Source organism: Pseudonaja textilis, chromosome 3 (genome assembly GCF_049901715.1).
Source record: "Pseudonaja textilis isolate UNSWEBS1 chromosome 3, rPseTex1.2, whole genome shotgun sequence".
Classification (NCBI taxonomy): domain Eukaryota; kingdom Metazoa; phylum Chordata; class Lepidosauria; order Squamata; family Elapidae; genus Pseudonaja; species Pseudonaja textilis.
The window spans coordinates 158,853,940-158,872,013 of NC_141992.1; the positions used below are offsets into that span (position 1 = coordinate 158,853,940).

Below are 18,074 nucleotides of genomic sequence, written 5' to 3' on the forward strand. Positions count from 1 at the left end.
ATGGAAGAATACTAATGGTGGAAATAATGGACAATAATACGAAAACACTCCTGATTGCAATCTATGCTCCAAATGATAAACAAGAAGAATTCTACAAAAAATTACATATGAAAATAATTGAACTGGACTATGCTAATATAGTTATGATGGGAGATTTTAATGGAATTGTAGACAATAAATTGGACTATACAGCACAGAAAACAATAAAGCAAAACAGAAAGACTCTCCCTAAACCTTTTTTTAAAAATGGTAGATGAAATAAACTTAAAAGATACATGGAGAGAAAGAAAAGCTAAAACTAAACAATACACCTTCTACTCAAATAGACACTTATCATGGTCCAGAATAGATATGATATGGATGTCAACAGAATTAATAACTAATATTCAAGAAATAAATATTGAAACAAGTACTTGGGCAGATCACAATCCAATGACAATTAAATGGAAAGGACAAAAAAGAAGATCTAGATGGACGTTAAATAATACTATTTTAAAGGAAAAAGACTTCACACAGTGGATGGAGAAAGAATTGGCCTTTTTCTTTAGAGAAAACAAAAAAGAAGATACATCAATTCAGAATGTATGGGATACAATGAAGGCATATGTTAGAGGCTTGATAATAGACTATACAAGGAAAAGGAAAACTATGAAAAGACTAGCCTCTAAGGCCTTAGAGGATGAGTATAAAAGACTTGAAAAAGAGCTACAGAAAATGCCACAGAAAAAGGACATCAAGCTAAAAATGGATATAGTTAACATAAAATGGGTCAAATAGAAAAAGAAGAATTAGCACAGAAAATTAGAGGTGCTAAACAGAACTACTTTGAAGACGCAAAAAAACCAGGTAGATGGCTAGCATGCAAATTGAGAAAGGAGAAAGAATCAAGGAAAATATTGCAATTAATAGATGACCAAGGCCAAGTTTGCTATGGTAGTAAAGAGAAGAAGGAAATAATTCGAGACTTCTATGGGAAATTATATACACAAGAAAATATTGATGAGGAAAGAGTTAAGCAGTACTTACAGAATGCTAATTTACCTCAGATACCTAAAGAGACTGAAAAAATGTTAGAAAGCAATATAATGATGATGGAGCTAACTGAAGCACTCAAGAAGCAAAATAATGGAAAGGCACCAGGTCCAGATGGATTTCCAGCAGAATTTTATAAAGCATTACAAGAATCGTTGAATCTTCCATTGCTAGAAGTTATGGATGAAGTTATGTTAAAGAAGAAGATACCTAAATCATGGTCAGAAGCCTATATTACACTTATTCCAAAAGAGGAGGCCAACCCATTACAAATTAAGAACTATAGACCCATTTCTCTACTAAATGCAGATTATAAAATCTTTGCTTCAATATTGGCAGAAAGACTTAAAAAATATTTAAATAATTTTATCCATCCTGATCAAAATGGATTTCTGCCAAAGAGACAAATTATAGACAATATGAGAGTAATCTTGGACACCTTGGAATACTACAAGGCACATCCTGAAAAACAAATGGCTCTGATATTTCTAGATGCACAGAAGGCATTTGATAATGTGAATTGGCGATTCATGTTATTACTATTGGAACAGATGGGTTTTGCTAGAAAATTAATTCAAGCAATAGAAGCTATATACTATAAGCAAACGGCAAAGGTAATGATAGGGGGAGAACTGACAGACTCTATTAATATAAGAAAAGGAACAAGACAAGGGTGCCCACTATCACCTTTGTTGTTTGTGATAACAAAGTGTTAAACAGAAATATTAGAGATGAAAAGAATATAAAAGGAATGAAAATCAAAAAGGAAGAATTTAAGCTGCAAGCATTTGCGGATGATCTGGTTTTCATCTTAGAAGACCCTTTAGAAACAGCATCAAAATTGATAGAAAAGATAGAGACATATGGAAAGGTGGATGGTTTGAAATAAATAAAGATAAGGCAAAGATTTTGACAAAGAATATGCTATTAAGACAAAAGGAAGAACTGGCAGATCTATTGAAAATTCAGGTCACGAATAAGATCAAGTACTTGGGGATATATTTGATAGCAAGATGTAGTACATTAAAAGAGAATAATTGTATTAAACTTAAACAGCAGATAGCGCTAGATTTGGTGAAATGGGAAAACTTACAACTGTTACTAATAGGGAGAATTTCAACAATCAAGGTGAATATATTACCCAGAATTTTATATTTGTTTCAAACAATTCCAATTAGGCTTGGAAAAGACTACTTTGAAGATTTAAATAAAATTATGTTGAAATATATATGGCAAGGTAAGAAAGCGAGATTAAAGTTAAAACTTTTGCTAGAAATTAGATGCTAGAATTAGAGGATGATTTGGTTTGTCTAATTGAGAGTTGTACTACCAAGCTACAAATCTGATGTGGGTTAAGGAATGGATAACACTAAGAAATACTAGATTGTTGACATTAGAAGGACATGATTTGTTGTTGGGGTGGCATGCTTTTTTATGGTACAAAGGAACTAAAACACAGGGGTATTTTAGAAGACATTATATACGGGAGTCTCTGTGGTTAAACTGGGAGAAGATTAAAAGACAATGTTATTTGAAAATTCCAGTCTGGTTATCGACTATTGAAGCATTTTTGTATCCTATAATATACAAAAAGGAACAAACAGTTAGATATGGTGAAATACTGAATGAAAAGGGTGAACTTAAATCTATGCAAAAATTAGAGGAACAAGGTATAAAGATGAATTGGTTTTCATATGTGCAAATACATTCAAGGTATGATAAAGATTCTAAAACAGAAGGTTTCTATGATAAATTGACTGACTTAGATAAGATTTTGACAGGTACTGATGAAAAGGTGATTAAAAAATTGTATGGATATTTATTAGAAATTAAACTAGAAGAAGAACAAGTTAAAGAAACTATGATTGCTTGGGGGAAGAATTTTGGATATGGGATCGATTTAGAGAAATGTCAAAAATTGTGGTCTCAAAATTATAAAATGACAATGTCAACAGCATATAAAGAAAATTTGTATAAGATGTTTTACAGGTGGCATTTTCCCCCGACAAGAATAGCAAGAATGTTCAAGAATAAATCTGAAAAATGTTGGAAATGTCATCAGACACCTGGCTCATATTACCATATGTGGTGGACTTGTGGGGATGCTAAAAAATACTGGACTAAAAGCCACATGTGGTTGGAAAAAATGACAAAAAACATACAGACTTGAAACCAGAGATATTTTTATTGGGAATTTTACCTGAAATATATAGTAAGGACTTGAAATACCTGATTGTAAATGTATTAACAGCGGCTAGGATTGTATTTGCTAAAAACTGGAAAAATAAGAAAATACCATCACAGGAGGAAATCATTAAGAAAATATTGGAATGTGCTGAAATGAGTAGATTGACATTTGAAATTAGAGAACAAGAGGATAAACAATTTTATAAAATTTGGGATCTTTTCTATCAATGGTTAGACAATAAAGTACGGTAATGAAATATGTAGACTTTTAGAAAATAATAAATATATAAAGATGTACTTCTTTCTTATTATATCTACAAAATGATTTTAGGATAGATTTGGGATGATAATATGAACTGTTATAAAATAAACTAAGTAAATTATGGTTATCTTGTAAAACATGAATGAATAAAAGTATAGTCAAATGATTGATTAATAATGATACTAAAGTATTTAATTTTTGATTGACAATATGAGATTATATGTAATGTAATTGTAATTGAAGACTATGAAATGGAAGCACAAAACAATTTGTAAACCAACCGGCTTATGTACACCTATGTACATATACGTATGTACACCTATGGAAGATAGCTTGATGTTTTTATGTTTTGTTTGTTTATGTTTGTTTTTAAAAACCAATAAAAATTTTTTTTAAAAAAGATCAAGAGCTTGTATTTTATTTTCTGATTTTTTTTGCCAATATGTAAGACAGAGCATTTATTTGTTGAGATTTGAAGTTGCCGTTTGTTTGACCATTCTGATACATAGTCAAGGTCTTTTTGAAGGATAGCAGTATTGTCTGTGGTATTGAACAGCTTTACATCATCAGCGAAAAGAACGCAGTTGCTCTTAATATGATCACAGAGGTCATTTATGTAGAGTATGAAGAGAGTTGCTCCTTGAACACTGCCTTGGAGGACACCACTATTGACAAGTACAGAATTTGATAGGACACTTCCAATTTTGACCATTTTTTGTCTGTTTGACAGGAATGCTTCTATCCAGTTATGCAGTTGTCCAGAGATACCATAAGATTTTAGTTTTAGGAGTAGTTTGTCGTGTACCATTGAATCAAAGGCTTTACAGAAGTCTATGTATTGCTTTGCCCTGATCGAGTTGTGTAGTCCATATGTTTTTGCAGTGTAAGAGTTACAGATTACAGGATAATTTTTTTCCTGAAACCAAATTGTTTATTGGAGAGTAGGTTGTTTGTCTCTAAGTGGAGGATAATGGATTAGTTAATAATTGATTCCATGACTTTACAGGTGACGCAGCATAAGGAGATTGGTCTGTAATTTTCAACTAGCCTGAGGTCTCCCTTTTTGAAGATGGGGATGACCGTGGCTTGTGACCATAGGTTAGGCAAGGAACTGGTCCTGAAAGATTTTTCAAAGATTATGCTTAGAGGTTCGGCTATGGCAGTGGATAACTTTTTTAAGAAGTAGGCACATATTCCGTCCGGTCCAATAGATAGAGATGGTTTTAGATTGTGTAGTGCTTTTTCAACATTGCCTTCTGTAAAATCGATATGTATTAGATCATTGTAGTTGTCTGTGGTTCGGCTCGGAAATACTGGGCATGATCCATTGCTGTTTACAAATACTGAGTTGAAGAATGTGTTAAAGATGTTGGCTTTAATGGTGTTGTCGTTCTAGTCTTTACCATTAGGTCCTATCAGGGGTGGGATGGACCTTGAGTCTCAATATCATTGAGGATATTGCTTTTTAAAAAACCCATTCAAATAAAGCCCTAACACAATCAAAAATAAAAACGTAATAATTTGGCTTAGCCTACTTTTTTGCCCCAATTCATTAAAAAAAACTTATCTTCAGGGTCTTTCAGAAAAGCAACAAGCTGGGGGCCAATCGTACCTAGTGGAGGGGGGGTGATGTTCCATATAACACCAGAAGAATCCCTCAGAGGTGACCCAAGTCTAAACTTGTGCAAAACTATTTGGGCTGCTGCATTCTTAACCAACTAAAGCTTCCAAATACTCTTCAAGGGCAGCCCTATGTAGAGTGCATTACAATAATCCAGATGCAAGGTGACCAAAAGGTGGTCTCACACTTTCCATCTGTGAGAATGGCATGCTAGTCCAGGTATGGGCATAAGTGGCACATAACGGCTCCTGAGCACAATTTCCAGGAGCAAGAATTGTGAATCTACAACCCTCAGATTACACATTGGGTCAGTTTGTGGCAAGGCACCCCAACCCATGACCAAAGATTCTCCAAGCACCAAGAGAACCTGATCTAGATCCACTCTGTCTTGCTGGAGCTCAGTTTTAGCCTGTTGCTCCACATCCAGCCCTCAACAACCTCCATGCACCAAGATAAGATGGACACAGCACTGTTTTAACTCACCATATACAGCTAAGTATCATCAGCATACTGTTGATATCTCACCCCATAGTGATGGATGATCTCCCACAACTGATTGATAGATTTTAAACAGGAGTGGAGAAAGTGTTGTCCCTTGAGGGAACCCGCAAAGCTGTCGGATCTCTTGCCCTCTTGCATTTTCAACATCAATTGAAAATGATCTTGAAGGAGGAAAATGACCCAGGACAACACAATGCCTCCAAACTCAGTCATTCTAGAAGAATACCATGGTCAATGGTTTGAAAAGCCATTGAGAGGCCAAGTAGTATGTTGTGTAACTCCATATTCAAGTCAAACATAAATTAGCACAATGGATGAATATCCATAAGCATAATTTTCCATATATTTGGATTTATACTTAATACTTAATTAATATTATTCAGGTAGATGCTCATGTTACTATTGGGATCAAATTCACAGGCTGACTCTCATTGCTTTAAGCTTAAAGAGCCATCATTTATGCTCTCTTTCTCTTTTGTATGCAGAAGTTCAACTTCATCTAGAATAGCAAATTATACCTGAAGTTCAAGTAAGAAATCTTCTCTGTCACATCCTTTTCAGTGCTGAAGGAATTTTATTTCACTTGCCATCATTGAGGTAACTTAGTCATTTATATTGCAAGTAGTTACTGCCTATGTTTTATGGATTCATTGCAGTTACAGAGACATCACATATGTTTGGAAGCGAAACAGTTCTTGTTTTAACTAAATCATTCAAAATGCTACAAGCACTGTGAATCCTTTCCAAGAACTAGACATTCATTTATCATATTAGCTGCTGAGTAAATCTGACATTAAACACACTGCTGGACAAATGATTTGCAAGATTTAACAGGAGGTAGTTATTGCTTCATAAATTACTTGTTGGCATCATCAATTACTTAGAATTCTAAAATGCAAGTCAGAATAAGATACATACTTATTTCACTGAAAAAGCACAGACAGTTTAGGAGCAGCAAAGCCATGTCTGAGTTACTCCCATAATCCAGCAACTAGGATTAAGACAGCCAGTTTGAGATTCAATAGCCTATATATATAGAACACTATTTTGAAATATGAATGGGAGGGGGAGCTACTGCAATTAACATTGGCCAGTTCTAAAGAAATGGAAACTATATCATTAAGTTAGGGAAATGTTCTCACTTTTCTTAAAAATCATCTCTCACACATTACAGGGAAAACTCTGAGCAGTTCACAAGCAAGGATACTTTCACCTTTCAAATCAAAGGAGGAGTTATTCTCTTTCAAATGCCAAGTAGATTGTGCTGTTAAGCTCCCAATCATCTAATAGAATTATGAAAGGCATGTTAAGGAAACTATTTTATTTAATAATTTCAATGGCAGGAGTTAGGTTTTGGATTGCATTTTGCTTGCAGTCATTTTAATAAATATTTATAATGGTATGAAGTAATAAAAGAACTCAGTAACTCTCTAGCAACTGTCCAGATTCAGGATATTCACTTATGATTTGTCAGAAGACATTGATTACTTGAGAAACTGCATTGGAGAACCACTGTCATCAGCATAAATATAATCTCAGGGCACTGACTGAGTAGAAGGATGAAGGAAAGAGAGTTCCAGTTTCTCATTCTTGTGAAGCCTCTTCCTGCCTCTTTTAGAACTGTTTGAAGCAAGACAGAAGGGACCTTAAAGGTCTTCTAGTCCAACCCCCTGCTCAAGCAAGAAACCCTATTTGTTATTTCAGACAAACGTCTGTCCAATCTCTACTGGAAAAAGTAAGTAGGCAAAATACCTCAACTCCTTCCTTTCCAAAATTCCAAAAAGCTATTGAAAGCCTTGTAATGTATCCATTGGGGAGGCATCTGGGGATGTCTTGATTATTATTTGTTTACTCACCTAATTTGAGTATATATCATAAATAGAAAATAATTGTAGCGACAAAGAACTTCAATAATAAGTCAATATATACTTGAACAGATAAACTGAATGACCCCAGGCAGGCAAAAAAAAACAGTGGAAGCAGAAGTGACTCCCTCCTTTCTGCTGGCATCCCCATTGTTACTGCTTATGAGAAGCTGGCAGGGAGCATCGGAAATCATGATCATATAACCCCAGGGATGCTGAAATGGCCATAAGTTTGCAAATAAAGCTGGTCTGAACATTATGGAAATTTCAATTCCACAGAAGTAATAGTAATAGAATTCATTTTTATGAATTCTTTAATGTGCAGATTTAGGAACTTTGATTCAAAAATTGTTGTAATATAATGCATCTTTTGGGCTAAGTTGAATATAGAAACAGACTAACAGATAAACATAATGAGAGTTTTAATAGAATGTAGATCAATTGTTTTAAAGAATAGTATTATAATATCTTGTCCATGTATTTTAAAAAGACCGGTTAAATTATATTATCACTCATTCTCTAAGCATGTTTTTATAGGAAAGAAGTGATACTAATTACATGCATAATTTAAGCATCTAGGTTTTAAACTTGTTCTGCTAGCAGAAACAGTTCTATGTTATAGTTCACTGCAATACTGAGAAGAAAGTTTTGTTAAATTAAATGGGACACCCTTTTCTAAATAAATATGGTTAGATCAGGATATGAACTTAGCATTATTCAGGCATCCATCTAAGTTGTTGCTGTCCTAAAGAAGATTACAAACTGTGCTATATATGTATACTCATTCTTCATGATGATTTGCTCTCTACATTACAAATGTAAATGATAAAACATTCATAGAAGTGCTTGTTTTCCATGTTTCTTGAGACAGAATGAGATTAAATTTATGACGTTAGTAGTTTCTACAATGGGGAACATCTGTGTCTTATTTCCAGACAGATGGATTGAGAGAGTTATGCAAATAAGAGGCATAAAGACAAAAGATATTCCTTATATATAATGCTTGTAAAAAGTTGACATGAAAGTATAAAGATGGTCAGTTCAGATCGAGACCACAAATTTATCACAATCACAGAATTCCTCAAAACAAGAAATTGGACAATAGTGATTTGGAGCAAACAGTAATACTTTCTCAATCCCAAAGATGAGGTATTAGAGGAAACTAGTAGTCTAATCAAGTAAGTATTACTCTGGCTTAAAGATAAATATATCAATATTGGCTCTAATACTTCCACATTTCCCTATGAATTTTATCAGAATGACTATTTTTCCTCTTTTAAGTACCTGGAATATTATTTAGCAATATAACTGAAAAACTGAAGGGAATGATATCTCATTGATGTTGAGAAATGGATAAAGTAGGCAGAAATAATTCCATTCTATTAAAGAAAATGAAAATTCTTTCCAGTTACCCTGCTTTGCCATAATTCTTTTTGTTTTTCCCAAATCTATTACTTTACATTTTATATTGTATAGAACTAAGTTTAATTAGAGAAAGAGCTGAGGTTTAAATATTATTAATCTGTGTCCATTAACATAATATTAGGATGCTAACCCATAGAACAACTGAATGGTTTGGCTAATTTTTATTCTGAAATAAAGGAGGAAGGAATTTTCCGAACAGGATGGATATGCATGCATGCAAATGTGTATGCAAAAGTGCAAAAACACTTACCACTAGTAGAAGTATCACTGAGATTTAACAGACCTCCTCCTAACCCTCTGTAACTATGGTAACTGTAGGTCCCATTTCCATTAATGTACAGCACCTCCTGTGTACTGGAAACAGTTGATGTTGAGTATGTGACCTGGGTTGGTTCCTGTTTAAATTGTTTGTCAGCAGATGCAGTCTCATCCTGCAAGAACAATGTCCAGTGAAGAGTATCAAGTTAGAGGGGCATGTTTCATATAAAGATTAAAAAATTATATTGCTATTTAATGCAGTTTTTATGAATTATTTTCAAAAAATTAAAAAAGAAGTAATACAATCACAGCAAGATTTTAATCTTACCAGAAGTAAAACAAAGCAAGTTCTACATACTCTTTAACTGTCATTATTATCATAAGAGTCAAATGTAGAACAAATTCTATGAATCTATAGTCTCCACCATTTTTCTACCTCAGAGCATGGAAGTTAAAGTGAAACTACAGGTAGAACTAAGAGGCAATTATTGGTATTTGTTTGGCTTGCTATCATGATACCAAGATGAATTGGATAATGGAAGAGAAACATGGAAGAAAGAAGCATCATGACACATTGCATTTAACTCACTGCCAATCTCATTTTTTATCTGAACCAAGAGGCATTCATTTTCATGTCTGATATGATAGATAACCCTGGTTATATTTCAGAAAGTATCATTAAGATGATTGTTATTCAGCCTTCTGGTATATGGAATGCAAAAATCCAGATTTGGGACTTCTTATTATTCCATACATTGCTGAACTCCCACCAACCTAGTATGGCAAATGACAAAGGTTGCCATTCATGCTATACACCATTCAAAATTAATGCTAGATCAGTTACCTAATTCTAAATTATCTCAATTAATACAACCAACACCTATGAAGATAATAAATACGTGACAAAATAATTGTGAAAAAATAAATTATCAGTAAAATGACAAAATTACCATCAGTCGATAACAACAGGCAGCTTGAAACAGCTTACATCTTGCAACAATACCTCTAATGCCATCAAACAACAACACATGCCTTTCCCATGTCCTTGGGAAGGATTCTATAGGTGGACAAAAATGCCAAATCCAGTCAAAATATCTGGCTGACTGCAGCGAACCATGATAACAATAATTGGTTTTATTTGATCAGTGACTGCAGCAAAATTTCACAAACTGGCTACAAGCAGGGTCATGTCTGAGTTGTCAGGTTATTCATTGGAAACTTTGCCAGAGTTTTGGATTTGAACGCAGTAAGAAACTACTGGGACCATCAAGTTGAGAAGCTTTTGGAACATGAATGGGTTAAGATCCAAGCAGACAGGCATCTTGTTCATAACATGTTTGATATACCAATCATGTCAGAGCAACAAGGACTTCTTTGATATCTGAAAGTATTGAATTTATTGGACAAGAATTCCATAAATTTACAAAACAACAACAATAACAACAGCAACAACCTCACCCTGCTTTGAATTGCTTCTTTTCTTAGACTCTACCCTAAAATATTAATCATTAAGAAGCTAAAGTGCACTGGGACTTTAGAATTAAAAAAGACAAACACTAGACATAAAACACCTTAGATTTAACAACAGTTGATAAGAAAGACAAAATAGGGAATAATTGGCTCTTGTTGTAAAAAGTCAACTCCTATGTTATATAATTACAATTTAGGAAGTAGGCATAACTACCTTTAAAAGTGGGTGCAATTTTAAGGATTAATATTCAAAGTGTAATGCAAACGATTCTAGGAGGAATCTTTAATCATTACTCATAATCTGGTGTGGCATGGGAACTTCTTCTATGACACCGTAGCCTGCAATGTCGCAATAATTCTTATAAAAGATTTTATGAAGAATAAATTAATTATATGGATTCTTCTCATGTGGGATATCAGCTGCTCATGAAAAATAGAACTAGCCTGGGAATGAATTACTGTCCACTCAGTCTAAAATAGAATTACAGGCAAGATTGTAGCATCATGAGAATAACTTCATATTAGCAATCACAGTTGCATATAAACTTGTTATTCCTGAGATTATTGAAAATTGTAAAGATACATAAATACAATAGATATAGGTAATCTGTGAGATAAATTGTAATCTTTTGTGCATTTCTGAAATTTAGAGAGATAATCCAAGGCACCCAGACATATCAGGAATTTCCTGTTTGGAAAATTATTTTATCATTAGCCATTATTGGAATGCTAATACAGGAAGTCCTCGGTTTACAACAATTCATTTAGTGACTGTTCAAAATTACAGGTGAAACTCAAAAAATTAGAATATCGTGCAAAAGTTCATTTATTTCAGTAATGCAACTTAAAAGGTAAAACTAATATATGAGATAGACTCATTACATGCAAAGCAAGATAGTTCAAGCTATGATTTGTCATAATTGAGATGATTATGGCTTACAGCTCATGAAAACCCCAAATCCACAATCTCAGAAAATTAGAATACTGTGAAAAGGTTCAATATTCTAGGCTCAAAGTGTCCCACTCTAATCAGCTAATTAAGCCATAACACCTGCAAAGGGTTCCTGAGCCTTTAAATGGTCTCTCAGTCTGGTTCAGTAGGAAGCACAACCATGGGAAAGACTGCTGACCTGACAGTTCTGCAGAAAACCATCATTGACACCCTCCATAAGGAGGGAAAGCCTCAAAAGGTATTTGCAAAAGAAGTTGGATGTTCCCAAAGTGCTGTATCAAAGCACATTAATAGAAAATTATGTGGAAGGGAAAAGTGTGGAAGAAAAAGGTGCACAAGCAGCAGGAATGACCGCAGTCTGGAGAGGATTGTCAGGAAAAGGCCATTCAAATGTGTTGGGGACTTTCACAAGGAGTGGACTGAGGCTGGAGTCGGTGCATCAGGAGCCACCACACACAGACGGATCCTGGACATGGGCTTCAAATGTCGTATTCCTCTTGTCAAGCCGTTCCTGAACAACAAACAACGTCAGAAGCATTTTACCTGGGCTAAAGAAAAACAGAACTGGTCTGTTGCTCAGTGGTCCAAAGTCTTCTTTTCTGTTGAGAGCAACTTTTGCATCTCATTTGGAAACCAAGGACCCAGAGTCTGGAGGAAGAATGGAGAGGCACACACTGAAAGATGCTTGAAGTCCAGTGTGAAGTTTCCACAGTCTGTGTTGATTTGGGGAGCCATGTCATCTGCTGGTGTTGGTCCACTGTGCTTCATTAAGTCCAGGGTCAATGCAGCCGTCTACCAGGAGATTTTGGAGCACTTCATGCTTCCTTCCTCATTATGGGGATGCTGACTTCATTTTCCAGCAGGACTTGGCACCTGCCTACACTGTCAAAAGTACCAAAACCTGGTTCAATGACCATGGAATGACTGTGCTTGATTGGCCAGCAAACTCACCTGACCTGAACCCCATAGAGAATCTATGAGGTGTTGCCAAGAGAAAGAGGAGAGACATGAGACCGAACAATGCAGAAGAGCTGAAGGCTTCTATTGAAGCATCCTGGTCTTCCATAATACCTCAGCAGTGCCACAGGCTGATAGCTTCCATGCCACATCGCATTGAGGCAGTAATTGCTGCAAAAGGGGCCCAAAGCAAGTACTGAGTACATATGCATGCTTATACTTTTCAGAGGCCCGATGTTATTCTATGTACAATCCTTGTTTTATTGATGCATGTAATATTCTAATTTTCTGAGATTGTGGATTTGGGGTTTTCATGAGCTGTAAGCCATAATCATCTCAATTATAACAAATCATGGCTTGAATTATCTTGCTTTGCATGTAATGAGTCTATCTCATGTATTAGTTTCACCTTTTAAGTTGCATTACTGAAATAAATGAACTTTTGCACGATATTCTAATTTTTTGAGTTTCACCTGTATAGTGGCAATGAAAAAAATGACTTAAGACCATTTTTCACACTCCCATAGTCATGTGACCAAAATTCAGATGCTTGACGACTAGCTCATGTTTATGATGGTTGCAGTGTCCTGGGGTCATGTAATCACCCTTTGCAATTTTCTGAAAAGCAAAGTCAATGAGGAAGCCAGATTCACTTAACAGCTGTGTTACTAATATAACAATTGTAGTGATTTGCTTAACAAATTTGGCAAGGAAGGTAAAAAATGGGGCAAAATTCGCTTAACGAATGTATCACTTAACAACAGAAATTTTGGGCTCAGTTGTGATTGTAAGTCAAGGACTATCTGTACTGTATAATCCAGGGGTCTATTATCTACTGTTATTAAACAAATGAAGCTTTTTATGAAATATTACCTATAGCCAAGTACTCTGTGTATCTGATATAAGTTGCAACTCAAGCCATCATAAATCTTGCAGCAAAAATGTCAATACAAATATTGCATAGCAACAAGCTTTCAGCCAATTTGCAATGCATTCATTCTGATCCAAGAACTAAAGAGGTGCATGCAACTTTTGGTGTAAATAGAAATGTACATCCTTATCCAAGTCCATTAGTTGCTGAATGTGACCAGCTGTGCAAATGGGGATTGAGGGCATTTCTTTAGTATCCTTGGTCTGATTGGACAATACTGTTTTTTGCATGTAATCTAGCAAAGAACCATCTTGACATAATGTTGTGTTTTCTATCAGGTTTAATTCTACTGGGCTTGACCCAGTTTAAATTTTATGAGCAATAAACTTAAAAGCTCAAATTATAGCTGAGTGTTTTGGCATATCAAAGTGGCCAAGAATTTCTTTCAATTTCAATAAGGTTACAGAGTTGATGCGATCAAGTAGAGATGGAAAATTTTATTTCTAAACAGGGATTAGATGCTGTTTGGCTGTTGATTTGGTTCATTAAATCCCATTAACATTAAGTGTTCGGGGAACTTTATCTGAATAAAAATGCATTAACCCTCCAAGATCATGTGCTAGTTAAATAGAAGAGCTCAGTATGCTTCAACTTACATAAAATAAAGTTCCAGTATGGACAGCAGCCAATATTTATATTACAAGAATATATGGAGTACTTTTTTTACACAAGAATATAGGTGTATCTTCAAGAATGTGAAAGTAATCCCACTGGATCAAATAAAAAACCTCTCCAGTTCAATATTCTACTCCCAAACTAGCCAACTAGTCTACAGGAAGCCAAATGTTATTTGGAATGTTTGTGATACAAATGTTATTTAGAAGAATACTGCCTCTCACCCTATAGGTCACTGACAGTGACCATAGCTAGAAGATTTCCTCAGATAAAGTTATTCCAGATGGTTGATCATTTGTGTTACCATTTTATGCCCTTTCCCTGTTTTACTGTATCCTTTTCAAACTAGGCTGGTTTTACTACCATCAGCTTTCCAAGCAGGGCTGTTCCTTTTAGAATCCTAATAAATTCTATCTCATTCAAATTAGGAATGGAAACATATGAGGGGCCTCTACCTGATGCTCCTTCAGAGTTGCAGATTAGCAGTTTGTTTTGAGCATTTCCCAGAGCTTCTCTGGAATAGCAGCCACCACCAATCTGAAGCACTACGGCAAAAGAATGGTCAGCCTGACTCTTAGAAATAGCTAATTGGATCAAATGTCTTGCTCTGAGGGATCCTTTGTCAGAACAGGTTATCGTGGTCATTGTCTGGACAGATTGCTGTACCATAGAAACATGGTCATTATGGAGATGAGTAGAGAGAAGTAAAGCAGTGATTAGTTAGGTGGAAAATGTTTTTGGGTTGCTGTCAAGTAGGTTACGCTAAAGATGTACATGCAATTATACATTAGTACAGCTTTGTTTCAAGTTTTGGGTAACTTTAATTTGGACTACTTTATATAATCATATACATGTATGAATAAATATATTCATTTTCTCTTCATTATATCAGAGATAGCAGATAGAGAGTAAAATGAAGCAGAAGTTGTTTTACTAGCTTGCATATTTTTTAAAAAATGATTAGAAAGTCTTGGCCTTAATGAGATTTCTTAAAGTACAATGTCAGCATAGGCAGAAAAAGATTGTACTGTCTAAAGAATAGCAAAGAAGATCTGTGTTTATGTGAATTCTGAAGCTCTGGGTATAATCATTTCTGAAGTATTCACAGCTTAACTGTATACATGAACATAGTATCAAAACCTAGAGTATCTTGACAACATTGAAGAGTCTACATTTGTCCTTATAAATTTAGAAATAGGCAAATGTTTTGTATCTGAGATACTACATAAACATTCAATGATCCCTGTATCCTATATTGTGATCCTCCTTATTAATTTTTAAAGACAAAAGAAATAAAATAATAATTAGCTCACTTTAACATCCATTAAAAACCAAAGCAACTAAAATATATGAATTGTCCAAGGAGTACAAAAAGCATTCTAACCCATTTCTGAAGACAACTCCATCGGTTTAAAAGAGAGAGAGACACACACACACACACAAGACTTATCTTGTGTTTCCATCAATAGTGGTAATAGCCACAACAAATAGGAGGCATCTTTCTCAGGGACTGCACACAAACTCTGAAAGTCCGTGATTCAAAAATAACAGACTGGCCTTTTTCCGTAAAGATGTTCATACAATAACATTTTATTTACAGATGTTACCAGTTTGGTTTTTTTTGCTTGATCTTATTAGATAATTTTGTAGCTGATTTTAGACTTACTGTTAGCCAATCTGAGTGGTATATACAATGGGGAGGGGGGGTTACACATGTATTACAATGGCATAGTTTTGTATTTAAATAGACGAAAAATGCAATCTTTTTTATAACATTGTCCATGACACTTCAAAGATTCTCACTAAAGCAGTGGAGATGTCTTTATTAATATGCTATACAGTAGCTATTTATGTCTGTTATTTTACAATAAAATATTGACAATGACACTTTCAGTATGCAATGACAAACCATTTTTTAAATTTTCAAATTTTCGCAAAATGTTTTCAAATCATGTTACAAGTGTGATTTAACCAAAAACAATTGAGCATATGGGTAATCAAATATTGATTGAAGCCTATGTATTTTCCTATCCCTACTTTTCTCCTGTTTCTTCTAATACAAACATAAGACATTTCCTGCCCTCTTTTAGAAAAGTTTATTTTTTATTTATTTATTTATTTGGTTTGTCAATTGCTTACAAAATAATAGGTATAAGTAAAAACATAGTTATGAATACATGGATACATATAAGAAAAATAAAAAGAATAAAAGAAACAATAGGACAGGGATGGTAGGCACATTGGTGCAATTATGCACGCCCCCTACAGACCTCTTAGGAAAGGGGTGAGATCAATAGTAGACAATCTAAGGTTACAGTTTTGGGGTTTGGGGAAGAAACTACAGAGTCAGATAGAGTATTCCAGACATTGACCACTCTGTTGCTGAAGTCGTATTCCCTGCAATCAAGTTTGGTGCAATTAACCTTGAGTTTGTATCTATTGTTTGCTCTTGTGTTGTTATGGTTGAAGCTGAAGTATTCATTGACAGGTAGGACATTGCAGTGTATGATTTTATATACCATACTTAGATCAGACCGAAGGCGCAATAGTTCTAAGTTTTCTAGGTCTAGAATTTCAAGTCTAGTGGCATAAGATATTCTGCAACAAATAGAGGAGTGGAGAACTCTTCTTGTGAAATATTTCTGGACTTTCTCAACTGTGTTAATATCAGATACGTAATGTGGGTTCCAGACTGATGAGCTGTATTCGAGTATTGGTCTAGCAAATGTTTTGTATGCTCTAGTTAGTAGTGTGATATTACCAGAGAAAAAGCTAGGTAAGATTAGGTTAACAACAACAAAAAAGTTACTCAAAGCTGTATAAATAGACTCATATGACAATATACCATACATACAATATCACTTTCAACTGGAAAAACCATAACAATAGAGTCTTTAAGAAAAATTATAAGAAAAAATACCTATTATTTCTTTACAGGTTTTACCTCTCTATGTTTATTTTGGTTTTTTGTTCAGACAACTGAACAATGCATCTCGTGTTTCCCATTTCTCATGAACATCACCGTACCTGCTGCGGTCGGTCTAATCGCATGCGCTTTGCAGCATTCCTGCTTTCACTTTCACAGGCAGAAGCTAGGATACTCTCAGCTACTGCAGAAGTAAGATGTGAGGGAATGGGTCTTGACTGTGGAAAAGAAAAAGAGAGAGAATATAAAAAGATTATTCATAATCATGTGGACAAGCAGTCAATAGGCAATTACTTAATTTATTTCAACAAGAAGTAGAAATAAGGACTGTCAAAACTGAAAAGTGATAATTGGACATTACACCTGTAGTTCATCCACAGATCCTCAGACACATGATTTTCCTTCCATATTTCCATGTGGACTCTCATACATAACTATAGAGATAATGCATGTTGAAGAGGCGTCTGTGATATATCAACATTTCATCAACACTGGTGAAATAGTGACCAAAATATTGATTTTGAATTCAAAACTCCCTATTTCTTACCTTGCCATTAATGGAATGGCACTCCTTCCTAATTCCAATAATTCAGCACAATACATGGATAACAATGCTGACTCAGTGTTGTTGTAAGGATTACGATTAGAAAATGAGTATAAAGGGCTTAAAATAAGTGTGTTATATAAATATTAAGTAATTAGTAGTATTATTGAAATATAACTTAAGGTTTAATAATAATATTACAATAATATATGTTTTACTACTATATCCTTATGCTTTTCTCTTTAACTAGTTTTGCAAATGAAAATCTTTAAAATATGGGAAAGCCATAATCTTTAAGCAATTTAATTTTGTTGAAGAAATATATAAAAACTGTATACAGATTTATCCAATGGGTTGTAAGCTTTCTTTAAAGAATAAAAAGGTCTTTGTAATACTTTTTATTACAATGACAAACTGAATCCTACTATAGCAGATGTCTTAACCCTTTAAGTATTCAAAAGCTGTAAATTATTAGTTTTGACACAAATCAGAGTCATTAACATTTTTATAAAGCCAAATATTAATGGA

At 34.4% G+C, this 18,074-nt stretch overlaps 1 protein-coding gene across 7 annotated transcripts in view; it reads right to left on the reverse strand.

Annotated features, from left to right (window-relative positions):
* Positions 1–18,074, reverse strand: part of NOL4 (nucleolar protein 4) — a 132,259-nt gene that overhangs the window by 8,187 nt on the left and 105,998 nt on the right. For 6 of the 7 annotated variants that reach the window (XM_087931209.1, XM_087931210.1, XM_087931208.1 and 3 more), the window contains 2 exons: positions 17,104–17,220; positions 9,144–9,324 (listed from right to left, as the gene is read on the reverse strand). In XM_087931209.1, the coding sequence (XP_087787335.1) occupies positions 9,144–9,324; positions 17,104–17,220 (298 nt within the window). The remainder of the gene's footprint in view (positions 1–9,143; positions 9,325–17,103; positions 17,221–18,074) is intronic. The other variant, XM_087931211.1, reaches the window with a different exon arrangement.